Below are 22,225 nucleotides of genomic sequence, written 5' to 3'. Positions count from 1 at the left end.
CGGCATAGAAGTCAGTGATCTGTCTGAGGACAACTTCTTTGAGCTCCCAAATTCGTTCAGTAGAAAAAACATTCCTGTAAACAAAGAGAACATTCCACGTCAAGAGGATTTGAAAGGATGGTCTCACCTTAAAGACGTGTGCATTCCTGTAATCAATGCAGACGTGGGACTGCTCATCGGAGCTAATGCCCACAAGGCCATGGAGCCATGGCAGGTTGTGAACAGCGTCAACGGCGGACCCTATGCCGTAAGAACTAGGCTAGGATGGACTGTAAATGGACCATTAAGAGAAAGTAGTGCTCACCAGCAGGGTAAACAATGCAAGGTTTCATCAAACCGCATCTCAGTAACAAGACTTGATGACCTGTGGCAGCAGCAATTTAAGGTGGATTTCCCTGAGAGGGAAAAAGATGAACAGGTCGAGATGTCCAGAGATGATCATTGCTTCATGGACATGGTCACCAGATCAGCAAAGCTTCTGGATGGGCATTACAGCCTGTGTCTACCACTAAAGAACCGGATGGTCAACATGCCAAACAACCGTAAAGTTGCCGAGCAGAGAGCACTTAACCTACGGAGGAAGTTCAACAGAAATCCAAGCTATCAACTAGAGTACACTGCCTTCATGACTGACCTCATGGAAAAAGGTTACGCTGTGCAACTATCAGACGATGAGCTTCAATGCAATGTGGATAAAGTCTGGTATATACCCCACCATGGTGTATACCATCCTGTGAAGCAGAAGTTAAGGGTGGTGTTCGACTGTGGTGCATCATACCAAGGCACGTCATTGAACGAACAACTTCTACAGGGACCAGACTTAACCAGCAGTCTTGTAGGTGTCATAATACGATTCAGACAAGAACCGGTGGCACTTATGGCAGATGTGGAGTCGATGTTCCACCAAGTCAAGGTGGCAGAAGAGGATTCTGACCTTCTTAGGTTCCTGTGGTGGCCTGGGGGAGACCTCACGCAAGATTTGGTGGAACACAAAATGGTGGTGCACATATTTGGCGCTAGTTCTTCACCTAGCTGTGCCAGTTTTGCCCTGAGGAAGTGTGCTGAGGATCATAGGAAAGAGTTTGACCCAGAAGTGGCCAACACAGTGCTTCAGAATTTTTACGTGGACGATTGTCTCAAGTCTGTGGCAACAGAAGAGAAGGCAGTTGTGCTGTGTCAGGATCTGAGAGCAATCTGTTCCAAGGGAGGTTTCCGTCTCACAAAATGGGTCAGCAACAGCCGTAAAGTCCTAAACTCAATTCCAGGTGGTGAGTTGGCCAAAGAGGTGAAGAACCTGGATCTCGAACAAGACAAACTCCCAATTGAGAGAGCCCTGGGTGCACACTGGTGTGTCGAGTCAGATACCTTTCAGTTTAAGATTACTGTCAAAGACTGTCCTTTTACCAGAAGAGGCCTCCTTTCAGTTGTTAGTTCAATCTATGACCCCTTAGGAGTTCTCGCACCAGTGGTGTTGCCAGCAAAGAAAATCCTTCAGGAACTGAGTCGGATGAAAATGAGCTGGGATGACGACTTACCAGAAAAGGTCAAACAACAGTGGACAGATTGGTTGACAAAACTTCCCAATCTAAAGGATTTCAAAGTCAACCGGTGCATCAAGCCACCAGTATTTGGAAATCCTACATATGCACAGTTGCACCACTTTGCGGATGCAAGTGAGGAAGCTTACGGGACGGCTAGCTACTTACTGTTGCGGAACGAGAGAAATCAAGTTCACTGCACATTCATGATGGGGAAGGCCAGAGTGGCTCCTTTAAAGCAACCTACCATCCCACGGATGGAGTTGACGGCAGCAACAGTCGCTGTGAAAATGGACAAGCTGCTGAGAAAAGAGCTACAGTTGGAGTTATCCGATTCTGTATTTTGGACCGATAGCACTGCTGTGGTTGGATATCTTCAAAATGAAACCACCAGATTCCGTACGTTTGTGGCTAATCGGATCTTTGCTATCCTGAAACACTCAACCATAGATCAATGGAGATATGTGAACACTGCCACAAATATAGCAGATTGTGCATCAAGAGGACAAAGTGTGGAGGCTTTCATGAAAAATGACACATGGATCTCTGGCCCAGCCTTTCTCCAAGGACCAACAGAAGAGTGGCCTAAAAACCCTGAAGGCTACAGGATTATGTCAAATGATCCCGAGATAAAGAAAGTAAAAGCAAACCTTGTGAACGTGGATGAGGACAGAAACACAATCAGACAACTGATGAACCATTTCTCCTCATGGACAAAGCTAAGGTACACAGTGGCGTGGTTCTTGAAGTTCAAAGCCTTACTGTTGACTTTCTCACAGAAGAGAAAACAGCTGTATGCAGCCTTCAGTCAATCCGACTTGGATAAGAGTCAGCAGGTTCAACAAGTGAACACAGCCATGAAGAAATTCAAAGCAGGATTAAAAGGATCTTCCTGCTCAGTTGAGGATCTTGCAAAGTCTGAGCTGGAAATCGTCAGACTCTGTCAAAGGGCAACATTTTCTGAAGAGATTTCATCTCTGAGCAAAGGGCAAAATGTAAAACAGAGCAGTCATTTGCTTAAGCTAAACCCTGTGCTTCAGGATGGAGTCTTGCGTGTTGGAGGAAGACTCAGTCGAGCTGCTTTGCCAGAAGAATGTAAGCAGCCCGCAATCTTGCCCAAAGACCACCATGTTACCAACATACTCCTGCGCAAGATTCACGAGGATATTGGGCACGCTGGAAGGAACCACATGCTTTCTAAAGTGCGCCAAAAGTATTGGATTCCCAGTGCCATCACAGCAATTAGGAAAATCATCTCAAAATGTGTCACCTGTCGCCGACTGCATGGGTCCACAGGACAGCAACAAATGGCAGACCTTCCTCAGGATAGAGTGTTTCCTGATGATCCACCCTTTTCCAGAGTTGGTGTTGACTATTTTGGACCATTCGAGGTAAAACGAGGAAGAAGCTTGGTTAAGAAATATGGAGTAATCTTTACTTGCCTAGTCATCCGGGCAGTGCACCTTGAAGTTGCTTCTTCTTTGGATACCAACTCATGTATCAACGCTATACGTCGATTCATTGCCAGGAGAGGACAAGTTATGGAGATCCGCTCAGATAACGGGACAAACTTCGTTGGGACGGAACGTGAGCTGAGAACAGCTATTGATGAAATGAATCACTCAAAGGTTCAAGGTTATCTTCATCAACGTGGAATCAAATGGACCTTTAACCCTCCGACAGGCTCTCACCATGGGGGAGTTTGGGAAAGGCTCATCAGATCAGTGAGAAAGGCTCTAAATTCTACAGTTAAGGAACAAGTTCTGGATGAGGAAAGTCTTCAGACTGTACTTTGCGAAGTGGAGGCAATAGTCAACAGCCGACCAATCACAAGAGCATCTAATGATGTGAACGATTTAGAAGCCTTGACACCAAATCATCTCTTACTGATGAAGGCTAAACCAGCATTACCACCTGGATTATTCGACCATGATGACCTCTACACTCGACGGAGATGGAAACACGTCCAATATATGGCAGATATATTTTGGAAACGTTGGACCAGGGAATACTTGCCACAGCTCCAGGAACGGCAAAGATGGTCAAGAGCATCGAGAAACTTCACTCTGGGAGACATCGTTCTTCTAGTGGATGACTCTGCTCCAAGGAACTCTTGGGTCATGGGGAAGGTCATTAAGGCACTTCCAGACCACAAAGGACTTGTTCGTCAGGTCTGCATAAAGACAAAGACTAGTGTTTTACACAGGCCCATTACAAAGCTGTGTCTGCTTTTGGAAGACGAACAGTGCTAAAGACTGAGCAACAGTGAGGAGTCTGTTATCTGCCTCCGGCTCTTATATCGTTATTTTGTGAGAATGTTCCTTTACAGTACATGGCTCTCTTAATTTAAGTTAGGTAATTGTTTCAAATGTTAAATCTTGAGAACAATTAGGGGCCGGTATGTAAGAGCCAAATTCAATGTGCTGCTAAATATTCACTTGTATTTACATGTTTAACTTTAATCACATCTGTTTTTACTTTGAATGTTACAAGGATGTCGTTATAATTTGTTATATTAAGAAATACATGTAAGTGACAGACAACTGTCACTTTAAGGTCACTTTGCGACAGTTACTGACAGTTGTGAGTAATATCTGAAGCAGTAGGGAGCCGCACAGTTTTCCGACCGTGTTATGAAACGTGTTATGAACCGTGTTATGGAACGATGTACGTGGATTAAGTTGCGGATAACCTGTGGATAGTGTGGATAGTATGTCCAAGTAATCAGCGTACTTTTAGGAAGAAAGGAAGTTGATTGACTGACTTGTACGAAGGAAATTGGATCAATAAAACACGTATTGCTTTCATCTACGAGCGGCGTCGTGTTATGCTATGTGCTAAAGACCAGAAACACGCGTCAACTTAAGGTTTACATACTGCTAAAGATTTGGAGCTACAGTTATGAAATGTAAAAAGATTCTAAATGTAATGAGGTGTCTGACAGGGTCAGAATGGGGAGCCAGTAGGTCTGCAATTAAAAATATTTATACCGCTTTGATGAGATCAGTCCTTGATTATGATTGTGTAGTATTTGGATCAACTGCAAAAACTTCACTAAAGAGGCTGGAAGTGTTACAATCCCAAGCTCTGAGACTGTGCTGTGGTGCTTTTAAAACAAGTCCTGTGGCTGCTCTTCAGGTGGAGGTGAAATGCCGCTGCATTTGAGACGCAAGCTCTTAACTATGAATTATTGGGCCAATCTGCAAGGACATTCTGGAGATAATCATCCAACTACAAAGGTGCTTCTGCCATGTTGGGAAAGATAAAGGGCCAAACAGGAATGTTTTGCATGGAGCAGTGGAACATTAGGAAGAGATATGTCATTGGATCAGATAACATTCACTCCTACAGTACCGTCATCAACTACACCACCGTGGCTATTTCCCTCAGTGTCAGTTGATAATTATTTTTTGGACAAAATCCAGGCATTTAAAGATATTGATAACATGGCTGGAGTGGTGGAGGATAGACTACAGGCAACATATCAATCATTTACCCCGGCATACACAGATGGGTCTAAAGATCTTAATACAGGTAGAACTGGTTTTGCAGTCACCATACCAACCTTGCAATATGAAGTTAAAAGGAGAACATCAGATCATCTGTCTGTTTATACAGTTGAGACATTGGCCATTATAACAGCACTGCAGTGGGTAGAGGAGGTTCGGCTCGAAAAGGTCATTGTCTGTTCAGATTCCAATTCAGTATTATCCTCATTACAATCATTCACATCTCACAGCAGGCAGGATTTAACTAATGAAATATACGAAACACTGCTCCGACTTAAGAATATGGGTATTTTTGTATAATTTATGTGGGTACCAGCACACAGAGGGGTAAAAGGAAACGAAAGAGCAGATACATTAGCAAAACAAGCTTTAGGAAGTCAGCATAAGCCAGACATTTTACTCAGCAAAGCAGAAGCTAAATCAATAATCAATAGAAATATTAATGAATGGCAGCACAGTTGGGACTTAGGAGACACAGGAAGACATCTTTATGCTGTTCAGAAAGAAGTTGGTAAAGGGAGGACATCCAGAAGAAGCGCCACAGAAGAAAACTTATTAACCAGACTGAGGGTTGGACACACAAGGCTGAACAAAACAATGCAACTAATAAATAAACACCCAACAGGACTATGTGAGCACTGCCAAATACCAGAATCTGTAGATCATATCATATGTCATTGCCAGAAATGCACACTTGAGCGAGACAGGTTGAAGAGGAGGCTGGGAGTTGAGGAACTAAATCTAAAAGATGCATTAACCTTGGGGGCAGGAAATGTACTACAATACGTGAAAGAAACAGGATTGAGTAAAATAATTTAAGTCTCTGAAATGGAGAACTCCTTTTTTGTTTTCGTTTGTTTTTGTTTTTTGTTTTATTTTATTTAGTTTAGGTTTTTGGTTAGTTTTTGTAAGGGGACAGGTTACTCGGGTCCACACTCCAATATAGTAGGTGGCGGTAATGCACCTTTCACTGGATGCCATCCGCCATAAAACAAAAAAGAAGAAGAAGAAGTTTGGTCTTCACTTTGTTGTTTTCTGTCAATGTCGATCCTGAGACTACATGTTATTGTTTGTGCTGAGAGGTTGAGGACAGTAGTTAAGTCTGGGGTACCCTGTACATTGGTACAAACACGTAGTTGTTTTCTGTCTAGATTCACTAGGTTTATTGGTCGGTACCCCCTCTGTATTTGGTTTTGATCGAGTAACATTTAGAGAAGCTAGAGAAGCCATTTTGTTTGTTTTGTTAAAGAAGGCTAGTTAGTCAGGCTTAGTTTTGTTATATTGATTTTGATTGTTTGGCACGACCACACCTGTCCCATCATCTCCCACTCTGTGTAAAGACTCACTAATTGGAATGTATGTGAGTGAAATAAATATTGTTTACGGTTAAATGTTGAAGTATTTGTTTATAATTTGGGTTGTTTTGTGTTAGTTCCTAATCATCCCCTATACAGTAAAGAAAAGGGACATAACATAATTAAAACGTATTCAAGAAGTACATGAGGCTCGACTGTCATCACTGGCGTCTTGCTGGAACTGAAACGGACCGATGTACTGTACAACCGTGGGATTGAACTCTTTGTAATCAAAGAAAAGAGGATGGACTTTGTCTTTAAATAGTGAACAGCAGCTTTGGTAAGTGAACTGCTTTTGTTTTTTTACATCTGCAGTAGCGTTGCTACTGTGTTAATTGATGGTTGTTATGGTGACAACTCACATCAGTGGGACCATAAAGTGTTGTCTCAGCAAGCCAGGAAGAAAGCACATACAGTTCGGGAGACGGATGGCTGGCTAGTTAGCTAGGTGACGAGCTATTCCTTCTCCAAAGCGACAAGGACTCAGCTCTGCCGTTGGCCACCAGCTCGTTATTCAGCTCATTTCCTCTATCATTGTAGCATTAAAGCATGGTGGAATTAGCAAGCTATCTTACTATCCAGCTGTCCGCTAGTTAGCTAGCTAGCTTGTCCTTCTCCAGAACAAATGCGACAGAAGCGGAGGGACCGTTGGACACTCCACAAGAGTGTGGAGATGAAGTTGTTAAATTTACTCTAGCTCTCTACGCTCCGTAAAGTAATACTCCACTGCTAATTTTTTTAAAGTTGTAACTGCAAAACCTCACCTCAGTGAGTCTTTGACTTTCCTTAAGTCAGTTTAGTTTATACAGAAGTTAGCCCACTACAACGATCACCATAGCACTACACATAAAAATGGCCGCCACTCTGACCATCCAGCTGCCTTTATTTGAATGGAAATGTCTGTTCTATTCCTATATGTCTATTGCCTCTAAACGGCTCTCAACATGGTGGTGGTGAGCCGGCAGGCTCACAGCTAATGGTGCTAACAGTGCAAACTACGGCAACAGTGTTTACTTGAATGGGAAAGGGAGGGTGGGCGCTACACTTCCAGGACTATGCTGTCAGTCGGGACGTCGTTATCAGCTGGAACCACCGTATGAGAGCCGTGCTGAGCGGCGGCCGAGACCTAGCCAGTGTGGCACGCTCACATGCACTAACATTCACTAAAAGCACGCGCCGGCGGGCTGAACAAAGCAAAGAGAAGCACTGATAACCGGGAGAGAGGGACAGAGACTTCATTCTCTGCTCAGGTAACATTAATCCTGTTTATCTTTACATAGATAATATATGTTCTTTCCAGTAGATCAGTCCCAGTGCTGGCAGCAATTTCCGTGGGTGTTTCCCAGTTTTCCCAGGGTTAGGACATGTAAATGAAAATGGTTTTCTATGGTACCGAGTCTCCCCTTTACAGACACGCCCACTTTATGATAATAACACGCAGTTTGGGGGAAAAAAACATGCCGTTTTTTTGCATGCAGTGTAAATGTGTGATTTTCAACTATTCTAAAATGGTGTATTTGAATATTTCTGCATACTGAAGTCTCTAAACAGTTTTGTAATTGCTGTTTTTTGAGACTTGACATCACCGTATAAAATGACCTTGTGACCTCTAGGATAATCCCAGCCTCATGAAACTTTACAACCACAAACTACAGACGAGGGTATTCAGAGGACTTTTGGCTTTTATGGTTATATTGACAATAAGGCGTTTTTTTTTTACAAACAACAGAAGTGCTCACCATGCAATCCTTGCAGAAATCTGCAGGTGTCAAAAGTTTTAGAAACCAAATCATTTTTCTATGGTGCTCCTCAAGGTAACATCTGCCCTGGGACTACAGATGAAAAAACTCTGGTGCATTTACAGGAATGTTTTATTAATGTGCACTGTCCTTAACCAAATAAACCAATAAATAAATAAGGTCTTTGCGTCGTAATGTGGTATTTTAGAGGGATTTTCAATAATTTTGATATCTTTTACTCTCTAAACATTTGAAAAGGCCCCTAAACTAAACACGTTTTTTTTAACGTCATGTCTAATGTAGACCTTCTATCTCCCCCTACAGATCCCCTGCTCTCTACATTACATTACAGTCATTTAGCAGACACTTTTATCCAAAGCAACTTACAATTCAGAGTCTATCACATTTCTACACCGTAGGCACAGCTACGGGAGCAATTTTGGGGTTAAGTGTCTTGCTCAAGGACACATCGACATGCGACCAGCGGAGCCGGGGTTCGAACCGCCAACCCTCCGATTGAAAGACTATCCACTATCCACTTGCTATCCTGACTATCCTGCTATCCACTTAGCCACAATCGCCCCCTCTAAGTAACGCAAAACTTAACCAAACCAAAATGTAAAGACCACACAAAAGTCTTTGTTGAAAGAAATGTCAGTGGAAGCATTGAGCCTCCTTCTGTCTAACAGGACCATATGTGCATTACTATATTGAGAGGAAACGATTACTTACTGTGGAGTGGTTGCAAGTTGTCTTAACGCAGGTGCAGTGAGCATGAAAAGAGTGAAACAAAGACTTTTTTATCTGACTGATAAGTTGTCAAGGTGCCCAATATCTGTACTCATTCACAATGAAGTTTAATTCAATGTATTGTTTTAATATAAGCCGGATGTTCAGTGGTTTATTGGCTCAATAAAACTTAATTTTTTTATGAGGTTCGTTGTGCACCAGCCGAAACAGACTTTAACCATCTGGTTGGTAAATATTAACAAACATCTGGACGGCGTTAACGTAGAACAAAAACACCATTATAATAATTATTTTATTCTTATAACACTATGCTATAATACCAGGGCTAAATACATCTTTATTTCTATGTTTAATACACTAATCATCTACTGGTGACATCTCAGAGGTAAATGTTGTACTTTTTACTGTACTACATCTCAGAGGTAAATGTGTTGATGTTGAATGTTTGTGATAAACTGTGTTGAGAAAATCCTCCTACTTCTTCAGATAAATAAACTCTTTAAAAACCCTCTTGGATCAGCTGGAAAATGCATCGTCACAAAGCTGAAAACAGGCTGTTTGTTCTCACAGGACACTGGAACTTTATTTCCCCTCCTCTCCACTGGGAGACACCAGGTGGTGGTTCAGTATTCTTGTGGTAGTACCTTCCACTTTAAAAATAAGGACTTCCTCCTCTTTGTCTCCAAACATCTTCACTATCCTGACTCATTGTTCGCTGTGTGTCTTTTGAAAAGCCTTCAATGTAGCACTTACTTTCTATTGATTGTGAGTATGGCGTCATAAAGGTTATAGGATCTTTTACGATTTAGTGGATGGACTTATGATTTGTTTGGAGCAGGAGTTTATAATTATTTTCTATCTTTGTTTAGAACCATGGCAATCAAAGTTCCCACCATCCCCTGTATAAATAAACTGGACAAATGATGTTTGTTGTTTTGTGGCTCCAGTTAGAAGCTTAAAGTTATAGTCGGTAACTTTAATAAAAAAAATTTTTCCATCCATGAGACGGACCTCTGTCTCCTTTAAGTGCTCCAAGATTCCACCGCGCCCGAAGGAAAACAACCAATGAAAGCCAAGGATTTGTCTAACACAGCTGTCAATCACTGCTGATGTAGCTCTGAACCAAAGACTGTATATAAGAAGTGGACGTAGTTGTCTTGATGTCACCCAGTGGTTTGTAAACTGCCATTACGAAGTCTCAAGTTCGGAGACTTCCCCATCGCCATTTTGGAATACGGCCGTCGTATTTATCTTTTGCAACCAGTGAACAGGAAGTGACCATATTTGGACTGAGGAGGAATGACCTAGAGACGCCGTATACGTCTCTGGTAGCGACCTGTCAATCACTGTGTAGCCCCGCCCTAAAGCATCCCCTGCTTTATGGTCTGTGTGACTCTAAATGGACCATAATGTACTAAATGAACATCATGCTGTATTGAAGAAGACTTGAAACTAGAGATTGAGACCATAAACTCATGTTTACAATGTTTACTGAGGTAATAAATCAAGAGAGAAGTAGAGTCATTTTCTCATAGACTTCTATACAACCAGAGGAGTCGCCCCCTGGTGGACACTAGAGAGAATGCAGCTTTAAGACATACTTCCTGGCAGGATATAAAGGAGTTAAAATGCAACATACACATTAATGCAGCAGTACAGGCTATTCTCATTCAGCGTTCGTAGCTATATGAAAAATACATGCACTGTAATTATAAGATGTCCCACAAAATGAATCTGTATGTTATCTACTTAATCATGAACCAGGAAGTATAAAGATCACAAAAGAACCCACACAGAGCAGCAGGGAGGTCACTGGGTCAAACAAAACACAGTCTCTCCTCCAGGAAACCGTTTGTTCCTCTTGTGAAACGAGAAGTCAACGTTGATTTATTTGTCGCTTTACTTCCGTATTTTAATAGTTATTTTAACCCAAACGACAATCATTTCCTGAAACTGACTAAGTAGTTCTGTGGCCTAAAAAGATTTTTGAAAAGACTGTATTCATGTAACCAGTGTAAATCGACACGTGTTGCTGTACTTGCATGATAATTGTGACGTTACTTTTTTGTAAGATAACATACGAACCGTTGAATGAGGTTGATTTTGATCCAGAAACATCCTATATAATTGTAAAACACTGACGGGAACATTTTACTTTACTCTCAATACTTTTACTTTCAGAACATTTAGCTGATAATACTTATTTGTATGCAGAACTTTTACTATAGTGGATCATTTTCACAGTGTGGTATTAGTGGTAACAGTGACAAGGCTCTGTGAAAAGATGAACTGTCTTCATCTTTGTCTTGTTTTGTTTTTTGACAAATTTATGTTTATTGAATTTTCTCACATAATATAATGCATAAAAACATGCACTTCACATTGCACATAAAGGAACACCTAAACAAAACACACTATACATACATTACATGGGATTTAATGGAAGTAAGGCACGTTTTGCTGCTTTATTTTGCTGACACGGTACTTAAATTACAACTTTGTGGATGAACAGAGAGGATTAATAGTAGCTCTCTTCCAAGCCGTGGCACAATCGTCCCCCTCCAGAAGGTCCATGAATGAGCCCCAAATGTTAACAAAAGTGTTGTTTTTCCTTTTTCCTATACATAAAGACAATGCAACAATCCATCAACCCAACTGTTCTTGCTTGGTCTATTCATGGATTTCCATGACAGGGCATGTTTTTGTCTCGTTACTAAATATTACATAATCTCAGCAAGTGTGACTGATCAATCATCAACATAACAGGTTTGTCAGGTTTCATCTTGTCTGCAGCGAGTTCTTCTTCTTCAGTGGTGAAGTAAATAAACACTCATGGGTGTGTCAGGAAAAAAGCTCAAGGGGCAAGTGCAAATGTCGCAGAGGAAACAGGAAGTAGTGAGCTGCAGAGGGAGGAGCTGTGGGCTGCAGTTTCATTTTCAACACACAAACACACAAGAACTACCTGAGACGAGAGGCTTTTCATTGCAGGTAAATAATCTTTGTGTTTTTTTAAATCATCTGGATAGTAAACGTCTCGGATGACACCTCCTGATGTGTCCACTCGTTATTGGCTCTGTGAGCAGCTTAGTATTGATCCATTTCTGTACAGTCTGTACAGAAGTACAACGAGCTTTTAATGTGTTGCTGGTATGCGTTGTCAACGTGTTGAAAACTGTCCAACACAAAGACAAGTTATTCCCTGCAGGGCAACAGAAAGCGGTGACTCCCTCTCTGAGTGTCTGAGGAGAGGAAGCTTTGTCAGGTGAGAGTTTACCTGCTCATACAGATCAATGCACAGAGGGGAGAGAGGACAAAAGAACAAGTATTTACCTGCCAAACTAATACATTAGAAATCTTCTGTATTTGAGTCTGAGCAGCTGAGGATTTGCAGGCAAACAAGAAATCAATACGAACTCTCAGTCTGAGGAGCTGCAGAAGAGTTATTATATATGGGGGGGGCAATGCATTTAATCAAGCAGTTTGCTTCACACACAGATAAATCAGCTGTTGCTCAGTGAAGCCACTTTAAATGAAAGTAAAAGTATCCAGTGGTAAAACCAAAGGGATTAAAAAACAACCAAAGAAACAGAGAAAATGCCACATTTGATAATTTCAGAGATTTGATTGACTAATATGTAGTGTTATTCTTATTAGCCATGTTAGCTGCATGGCTCTCGGGACTGCAACAGTTTATCTGTTGGTCCAGACGGAAATATCCGGGGCGACTCCTCTGGTTGTATAGAAGTCTATGAGAAAATGGCTCTACTTCTCTCTTGATTCATTACCTCAGTAAACATTGTAAACATGAGTTTATGGTCTCAATCTCTAGTTTCAAGTCTTCTTCAATACAGCATGATGTTCATTTAGTACATTATGGTCCATTTAGAGTCAAACAGACCATAAAGCCGGGGATGCCTTTTTTTGGACGATTTAAGGTCGTCCCTAAATCAGAGGATCGGCGGTTCAATCCGCTATGTCAATGTGTCCTTGGGCAAGACACTGAACCCCAAATGTCTCCCGAAGACTGTGCCATTGGTGTGTGAATGGGTGTGAATGTTAGTCCTGATGGGCAGGTGGTACTTTGCAGGGTAGCCCCTGTCATCAGTTTATCAATGGGTGTTAATGGGTGAATGGCATGTAACGTTAAATCACTTTGAGTGGTCGGAGGACTAGAAAAGTCCATTTACCATCTTAAACTTGATCTGATTTGCTTTCAGCTCTGATTTATTCCATTTTCATTCTCTCCAGTTGAACATGGACTTCATTGACCCCATCCTGTCCATTGCCTCAGAGATCTACGCCCTGGTTGAGAAGGTGAAGGCCAATAAGAAGTCCAGCCAGCGTGTTTGTCGCCGAGTCAAAGCCCTGGACGAGCTGGTGAGGTCCATCAAAAAGAGGGAGCAGGGACAAACCACTGCCGACGTAGAAAAAGCCCTCAATGAACTCTTCTTCACTCTGGAATCGGCACAGGCGCTCATCGAGAAATACACTCTGGTCACCTGGGTGAATCGCATCCTGAAGGCCGGTAGCCACGAAGAAGAGTTCAACAGTGTGAACAATCGCCTCAATGACGCCTTCCAGGTCCTGTCTGGAGCTCTGCAGGTGGAGCAGAGCAACGTGCTGCACCAGGTCTTCGAGCTGACCTCCAGACAAAAAGAAGACGAGGTGGACAGGAAGGAGGACGACGCCGAGCTGAAGACACGTGAGCAGAACTGATGTCGACTTTGCCTTTGTAGAGTTTGTTGAGGGAAGACGATCAGAATCAGCTCAGTCAATCCACATGAGCTTAAATTTGATCTTGTAGTTTTAAAAAATGTATCTTATGAATTTACATCAGGTGCATCAGGATAATTGATGTTCTTTTTAGATAGTTAAAAACACAAAAAAATGTGTTATGGCTTAAGTTCCCTTTCCAATGCGGGACCTTTTTCAAGGACTCTCGAATCTTTTTAAACACTTGTTTACGTCCTGCAAACGTTCACCTCATCGGACAACTCAAAGCAGTTACTGTGCACTGATAATATAGCACTTTATCAATTTATGTTTGGGTTTTAATCACCTTAAACAACAGCTGATGTTAACCTACAAGGTTTTCAGTCACTTTTGTATTACGAAAAGCCAGATGGAGAAAAATGTAAAATGTTGCCAATAGGCCAAACTATTCAAGAGATGGCCTGCTGTTGGGCCTATTTTCTGTTTGCTCCTCAGTGCTCGTGCAATACTTGGAGGAGCAGCAGAAGAAATCGGATGCCATGCAGAAAGAAATGGAAATCCTCAATATCAACGTGAATAAAATCTGTGAGTAAACCAAAACCACTTCAACATACACTACAAATGCATTCATCAGGTGGACACAAACACAACTCCACAGGAACGTTCATGTTGCTCTGTAACTGCTGGATGGGGAAATAAGTTCAGGTTCACCATATAAACTTAGTCTCACGCCAGTTCTTGAAACAGACACGAAGTGCTTTGTCTACTGCTTTTATGTACAGAGACACAAATTGTCCGTTTTTTTTTTCTCGTGTCCCTCATTCAGCACGTTGTTTTTTCTATTAAACCAACAGTTACATTGAGGCAACAAAACCAACAATAGGTTTAGGCAACACAAAAAAAAAAGTTTGGTTATTGTGGGTTTAATGAACATAGTCAGATATCTGTAATTGGGAAGCATTTAATATAATCAAACATAAACTAGCTTGTGAACATGTGTTTCCATAGTGAATAAGCCCAGCGTCCCTTATGAAGACATCCGAATGATCAAACCACGCGAGCTGAACTACGAACAGCCCAAAAAACCCTTCATGACAACGTCAACCTCAGAGGTCTACAAAGGACGGTACCACGGATTCACGGTGGCCGTCAAGAGATACACTGACCCTTTGAACACCACCCCGAGGTCTGTGACACATTTCAGGACAATACTGAATCATTCTTATCTGTTGTGTTTTTTTCCCTTTTTAAAGATCCCTGGGCTACATAATGGACATGACTTGAGCATGCTCAGAATCTTCTTCTCTGGTTTTTGAGTGACGTTTGATGTGTTTGACATGTTTGACATTTGACGTATTTGACGTTCTCTAGTGTGGACGGAGTTATTCTGTAAAACGCGGGTGGTGTGGACAGAATATTTTCAAATCTAGCGGAAAATATCTGTACACGTGTAGACGGGGCCTGACTCGTATGAACAACTTATTTTCGCTCTTAGCTCGACCCTTTGCCACTCAAGTTAAAAAAAGACCTTCTCCATCCAAGATGCAGTTCTGATTTTGAGACACATTTGGCTTTTTTGTCAACATGGAGCCCCATAATTATCTCTGCACTTTTCTCAAACCAATGCCATTTTCAAGGCAGCTTTATGGTTTACAAGGATGCGTTGATTAGCTTTAGGCCATGAAGAACTTAAATGTTAATAATGGGATTTGAACATGATCTAAATAAAACGTATACTGTAAAACCCCAAATGTCGCTGTGGATATATTGACTTCACATCTGCAGATTTTCATGACAGCGACCGCTCAGTCTTCGTGTTCACACACAGCCTTGTGTATTAGCATGTGACGTACTGTAACTGTCAAATATTCTTTCTCAACATTGTCTTCAGCGAATTGCGGAAAGTTTTCAAGAAGGAGGTTGACACCATGAAGCGGTTTGAATCGCCCAACATCCTGCGAATGTTTGGCATCTGTCTCCAGGATGAGGACGGTGAGTGAACTGTAGAATGTAAAGGACTTCAAAGAGTATCAGGCACATGGCACCTTTATAATAACATTAACGTGACGTGTTTTTATCACCGTTTCTAGGACCCAGGCCTCAGTTCCTCATCATCATGGAGTACTGTGAGAAGGGAAGTCTCCTCCAGGTTCTGGTCTCTGAAGGTAGCAGTCTGTCTTGGCACACGAAAGCTTGGATGTGTCGGGACGCAGCGCGAGGACTCTACCGGTCAGTCTTCTACGATGACATATATTTCTGAAGGCGGGATTAAAAAAGTAGAATTACATTTTGCCTGCAACACTGAAAGAGGATCGCTGTTGTATTGGGCATGCAGTTGTGGAAGAAGTACTAAGAAATTTAGGCAGGAGTAAAACTAGTAATACCACAGTGTGAAAATACTCCCTTTCAAGTCAGATAGAGCTGCAACGATTGGTCAATTGACAGAAAAATAATCGCCAACTTCTACTTTATATTAATTTTTGAGCATTCTTTTTTATGCAACAATGGCAGAAAAAGCTGTTTCTCAGCCTCTCAAATATAACTTAACTTAAATATGGAGATCTCCTGCTTTTTTAAATAGTATATTAAACTGAATATGTTTGGGTTTCAGGCTTTTAGAAACTGGGATGGATATTTTTCACTATTTTCTGATGTTTATAGACCAAACGATGAATCAATTAATCTAGAAAATAATCCTGCATTTAAAATCTTACTTGAGTTTTAAAAGTATTAGCATTATACTAACATTTCTAAAAAGAAGTTAATTTCGAATGTAAAAAAAGAATAAATTCTCATGTGTTCATTGCCACTGATACACACACATTTTCCTTGATAAAAATGTAATTATGACCGGTGGTGGAAGAAGTATTCAAATCTTTAAAGAAAATAGCAATACCACAGTGTGTACATTTACTTGAGTAAAAGTGCAAAAGTATCAGCATGAAAATATACTGGATCTACCAAATATTACTTGATTATATATGTTAATACATTTAGATTCATCACTTCAATGTTGCAGCTGATAAAAGTGGAGCCATTTCTAATGACTTTATATGCTGCTGGGTGGCTTAATCCATAATAATACATCATAATTTAATCATTTTCTTTAGTAGAAATCTGAATCTGCAAAGAAAATATAGCTATTAAATAGCTAGCGGAGTAAGAAGTGCAATGTTTCAACCTGAAATGTAGGGGAGTAGAAGTATAAAGTACCTCAAATTGTACTTAAGTTACAGTACTTGATTAAATGTACTTAGTTACTTTCCTGCATTGTGTGCATGTGCCATCTAAATTCTATCTGTGTGGTTTATTGTTTACGATAGAAGATGGCGTCATGATCATGATCTCTGTTTTCTCGTAGACTTCACCAGACTGAAGAAAAATCAAAGGTTCACGGATGCATCAACAGCAACAAGTTCCTGGTCGCTGAAGGCTACACAGTCAAGGTACTGAAGCCAATGCATGCTGGGATTAATGAAACCCACTGGTTGGAGGTATTTAATGCGTTGGGGGGGATTGAATGAAGTCTTGATTTGTTGTTGTTGTTGTTGTTATTAGCTGGGAGGCTTTGAGCTGGCAAAAACTGAGACGTCGCTGAGAAGGCCAACGAAGGACAAAGCGATCAGGTCCCTGTGCTACTCCTCTCCAGAGATGCTCCACGACATCAACCACATCTACAGCAAAGAGTGTGAGATCTACAGGTCAGATACCAACCAGGAGCTGAGCCTACTTTATAGTCGCCGTGGTGAAGGAAGCCGGCGCGAAAATAACGTAATCACGGCCGTCGCGTAGTGCGCAAGTGGTTGTGGTGCTCGGTCGTGCACCTCTGAATTTTTGTGACTATCGCGCGCGATCACGTGACTGTCACAGATAGTTCACTGATAAAAACACTATTCACATGTCTCTGGATTTTACAAAGAAGGTCAATTTGCTTTTAAATGCTTTTAAACGGAGCATTTAAAAGCATTACTTATATTTACATTTAAGCAAATATTTTGCAGCCAAATCAAATAGTCTACAGGATATTCAACCTTTGTTTCCTTATAATGCTTTTAATACATGACGTGTTTCTTTTGTACAAAGGCAATAAAGTAGTCCGTGAATATGAGTTTACAGTTAATTACAATCCCTCCTCGTCATTGTGGAGGTTGGTTTATGATGTTTTTTTCGGTTACACCTACAGTCTATGTGCATATCTCTGAGTTACACTCGTCTTTTTGATTCTCCATCGTTTATTTTGTTTGTACGCCCTCTGACTTTTCAGAGAATAAAGCAGCGCGTTGAGTATTAAAAGCCTCTATGCTCCAAGTATAAACAAATCTGTTCTCGGTACTGCTCAAAACCTACACAGCAAGGTTTTTAAATGGTGTTCAATTATGTGGGGACTACTTTCTATTAAATCACCTGTTATTACAGGTTCATGAATGATTAATAACGACTTTAATTAGGATTCATGAGTTGTTACTATTTTATTAAGGGCTTATAAGTTGTTACTAACAGCTTTATTAAAAGCATTAATAAGGGCTTATGAGTTGTTACTAACAGCCTTATCAACCCTCTGAACCCCTAAACCCATCGGCGGAATTGAAAAGCATGTTTTCTTTAATAAAATAGAATGAATGTTTCTCACTAACTTGGAGATGTTTGTCTTTCAGCTTTGGAATCGTCCTGTGGGAGGTTGCAAGCGGCAGCAGACCTTTTGATGGTGCATATCTGCAGAACAACAACGTCCGACACTTAACTTACTGTTTTTAGCATGAAGGACTCAACTTCTTTTGGTTTGACAGCTATCTGTGAAAAAAAAGGGACGCTATGGTTGCGCCCCATGGTTGGGTGCATGATTAATAGTGCCATAGTTATAGGCGTAAGAGTATGTTTTATGTTTAAGTTACGTGTATGTGTTTCGTAGATACAGGATGATCAGAGCATCTAATCCAGGATTTAAAAACATTTTGCGACAAGCTAAGCGTGTTCTGCCGGGATTAAAGCTTTTTGGGGGGAAAACACAAATCTTTTGAGACTCGAGGCTTCAGACTCGACTTGAAGGCGTGAATATTTGCTTTTACTGCTGTGTGAATAGATAGGGGCCTCTCTGTTGTTGGGTAGATATCTCCAGTTACACCTTTTAACAGAAGGGATGTTGTGACCTTACAAGAGCTAAAACCAAAGATGAAGAGGGAGTCTTTCTTTGATGCTACAACTCCTTTTGTTTGCTTTATTTATTTTACACTTTATTTAACGATGTAAGTCTGAGCTTTACAGAGACAATGGACCAGCGGGGCAGTTGTACTTTTAAAGTAATAGCACTAGGTAGAAATTCAAAGTTATTACAGTTCATCTTCAGGGGAACCGGAACGTGTGTCCCAAATATGACAACGATCCATTAACTAAGTTTGTCGAGACATTTAACTTAAAACACTGTAAATATGAACCTCGTGCTGACACCAGAAAGGGACAATGGACCAGCTAATAACTTTGGGGTCTCCAAAGTTATTAGCATTCATCCTCTGGGGAGCATGAATGCACAAAATGGCAATCCACCCAACAGTTGGTGAGATATTTCACTCTGGTCCAAAATGGTGGACAGACGGACCGACACTGATGTCCCTACAGTCACACAAGACGATGGAGTATGAAGGATTAGATAAACTATATAATCTTTGGCTTCAACTTCTGTTCTTAATGTTTTCTCACTTTTTCCAGGTTGGTCAGACAAGGACATCTTGGAGAAAGTGTGCAAAGGGAAATTTAAAGAGGAGCTCCCCAACCGGGGGGACTGTCCCAAAGGACTGGCGGATGTGATCGACGAGTGTCGGGCCTATGATGGCTTCCAGAGACCATCTGCTGGAGGTAACCTTCAATCACTGCCATCACCACACACTGTTACCTTCAGGCACATTCAGATACTGTATCTGCTTACAAATGAGTGAACAGGATTCAGTGGATCATTTGAAGGTCTTTAAGTGGACGGTTGGCGTTTATGGGGGTAAAAAACGTTCTAAAGTTCCTTTAACATTCTGAAAGACTGTTTATTGTTAGATCAAGACTTTGTGAGGTAAAATACTCGGTTCTACAAAGATTTTATAGTTATGTTACTCCATGGAACCTCTAACCGGTCCTGAAACAGTCTCAGTGTAGTCCTGATCCTCTATCAGACCTCCATCAGTAAAGAGACCATCAGAGAGAAGATGGTCTGTTTCTATAGAGTTATTCTTAATGCTTGTGGAGAGACCCAGATCCTCCAGCAGAGACCGGTTCACCGTGGACTGACCCAGATCCTCCAGCGGGGGGGGGGGGGGGGGGGAGGGGGGGGGGGGGGCGGCAGTAGGCTACAGAGGACTGTGGCCCCCCCCCCCTTGTCGCTAAATGTTTGATGGATGTCATGATATTATCGGTTAAAATTGGTTTGTAAACACACGTTAAATTTTGTTTTACAGGAAGATGATTGGATTTTCATATAAAAATACAAAGAAATTATATATTTTTGTAAAGATCTTTGCATATATTATTAAATAGGTGTACAATATACGACAGGGGGGTTTAATATGGGCAAAACCACAACACACACAAAACTGTTATTAATTCATAAATAAAAAATAAAAAAAATATTTACATTATTTCAATATTGCGGCAAATTCTAAATAATGTACTTTAAAATTAACACAAAAATGTCTGTCTTTCTCTTCTGCAGAGCTGGTGGATAAACTGCAAAGCGTGGTGGCACAGTTAGAGAAGCTGTGAGCCTCTTCATCGCTCTGCCTCTTCGTCAGCAGCACTCAGGGCTTCTGGTCACGGTCATCCTCAGGAGAAGAGTCATAAAACTGGCCCGTAACTTCTTTATAATCCACACGGAAAGTTTACACTAAAAGCCATACTTTTGTTTTTTCATTTAATTAAGTTCACTGTGACTCTTGGATAAAAATAACCTGCATTCTAACTTTAAATGTTTTTTAAGAAATTATTGCATGTTAATGGGACAAAGCTCCTGCTGAGGTTTTATTACTTTTTTTTAGAGCTGGTAGTAATTTCAGGATAACAGATGATACTGTGATCTCAGCGGTGCTACTTTATTTTACAGCACTTATCAACCACACGACAACAGGCACTCACTAAACACTCTGTTCATTCATGAGAAGCACATACCTGCTAGTCAATGGCGAAAGACGATTTCTTTTTTTCTCGTCTGAATTGAGTCGTGAATTACACAGATATTGTTTGTCAATTTAAAAGATCATTTTGAAAGTCAAGAAAGCCTCAGTTTGTCATAGATTTGTCGTAGTACCGTGAAACCGCTCAGTTTACCTCTTACCTCTTGTCAGTTTACTACTTACAATTTACGTCACCAACATGGCCGTTAGCTTGGCTTGCTAGCTAGCTAACTTAGCTATGTGTTCCACGCACAAATGTAACGTTATCTTGCACCGACTCTTTATATCGCCCGGGAAGAGAAAGAACGAGTGAGAGCAGGCGACAACCTCCAGTTCTGAAAAGTGATGTCAAAGCTTCATGTGTTAAAGCTGCATTCTCTCTAATGTCCATCAGGGGGCGACTCCTCTGGTTGTATAGAAGTCTATGAGAAAATGACTCTACTTACTTTTGTAAAATAAAGTCCCATTGTCGTCCACCTGAAGGGGCGTGACTTTGCCTCTCTATGGGCCCCTGGGTCAGACATGCGAAAGGCCCCAACGCCTCTCCTACATGAGTAAGACAAAGAATTTATAGTTGTTTAGCCTCTTTTTGTTGCTGTTTTGTGTCTCTTTGTAGTTGTTTTATATTTCTTTGGGGTCATTTTTAATCTCTTCTTGGTTGGTATGCATCTTATTAATGACATTTTGTAGGTGTAGGTCAGGGGGGCCCCTGTGCCCAATAGGTCCCGTTCAGTAATTAAATCCATGACCGCATGAGCACAAATCCTCTCTGCAAATAAAAGCGATGTTTAATTCAACATGGCTGCTTAAACGTTGAAATATGCCAAATAAAATCAATAAACAAACCAGAAAAAACTCCATTGCTTGTCTTCTTTTTAATCTTTCCAATACACCCTTAAAATCCAGGGTGATTATTAATCTCATAATATTACAAAAATTTTCACATCTTCATGCCCTTATTTAAATTCAAGTGTGTGTATGTTGGCTAAATTGAGTTTTTCTTTTTGGAGTTTTATTTCCAATTGTGACCGATGGTCAAATTAAGTAATATTAGTGTAGCCGAGGGTTTATGTTGCGCCTATACTTTAGGATAATAATAAAACAATAACCACTTCTCACACTCTACTTCAGAACCTCTTTCCTCTCTCTCTCCTTCCGTCTCCTCCTTCACAATAAAAGCACAAAACCCATACACAGGAACGCTGCTTCTTAAACATACTCAACATAATAGCTTACGTTGGATAGCAGAATGATCTCAAATGGAATATCTGATGCACAAAACCAGGAAGCAGATGAGAAAAGCCACTGTTTGATTTGAGGGTTAATTTGTGTTAAAGTACAATGAACCAAAAAAATTAAAATAATTCAGATTTGTCACTCTAATTTCATAATCAGTGATGGAAAGTACAATTTTAAGATACTTATACTTTACTTGAGCGTTTCAATTTTCTTCAACTCCACTAGTCAGAGGAA

General features: G+C 40.9%; 1 protein-coding gene across 2 annotated transcripts; it reads left to right on the top strand.

Moving 5' to 3' along the window:
* Positions 1-11,785: 11,785 nt before the first annotated feature.
* Positions 11,786-21,607, top strand: LOC142947838 (mixed lineage kinase domain-like protein). 2 transcript variants are annotated; one of them, XM_076089705.1, is made up of 12 exons: positions 11,821-11,879; positions 12,097-12,153; positions 13,140-13,593; positions 14,100-14,189; positions 14,613-14,790; positions 15,496-15,596; positions 15,695-15,833; positions 16,966-17,050; positions 17,163-17,305; positions 18,260-18,309; positions 19,308-19,454; positions 20,296-21,607. In XM_076089705.1, exons 3-12 carry the CDS (start codon positions 13,146-13,148, stop codon positions 20,343-20,345), a joined length of 1,431 nt encoding a protein of 476 aa, XP_075945820.1. In that variant the 5' UTR covers positions 11,821-11,879; positions 12,097-12,153; positions 13,140-13,145; the 3' UTR covers positions 20,346-21,607. The 2 variants fall into 2 exon arrangements, with proteins under 2 accessions (XP_075945819.1, XP_075945820.1); XM_076089704.1 differs by lacking the exon at positions 12,097-12,153 and having other exon boundaries at positions 11,786-11,879.
* Positions 21,608-22,225: the final 618 nt, after the last annotated feature.

Source organism: Anarhichas minor, unplaced genomic scaffold (assembly GCF_050575085.1).
Source record: "Anarhichas minor isolate MPS153535 unplaced genomic scaffold, ASM5057508v1 ptg000011l, whole genome shotgun sequence".
In the NCBI taxonomy this organism is placed as follows: Eukaryota; Metazoa; Chordata; class Actinopteri; order Perciformes; family Anarhichadidae; genus Anarhichas; species Anarhichas minor.
Note: the sequence above shows the minus strand (reverse complement) of the source record. Positions and strands in the feature narration are given on the sequence as shown.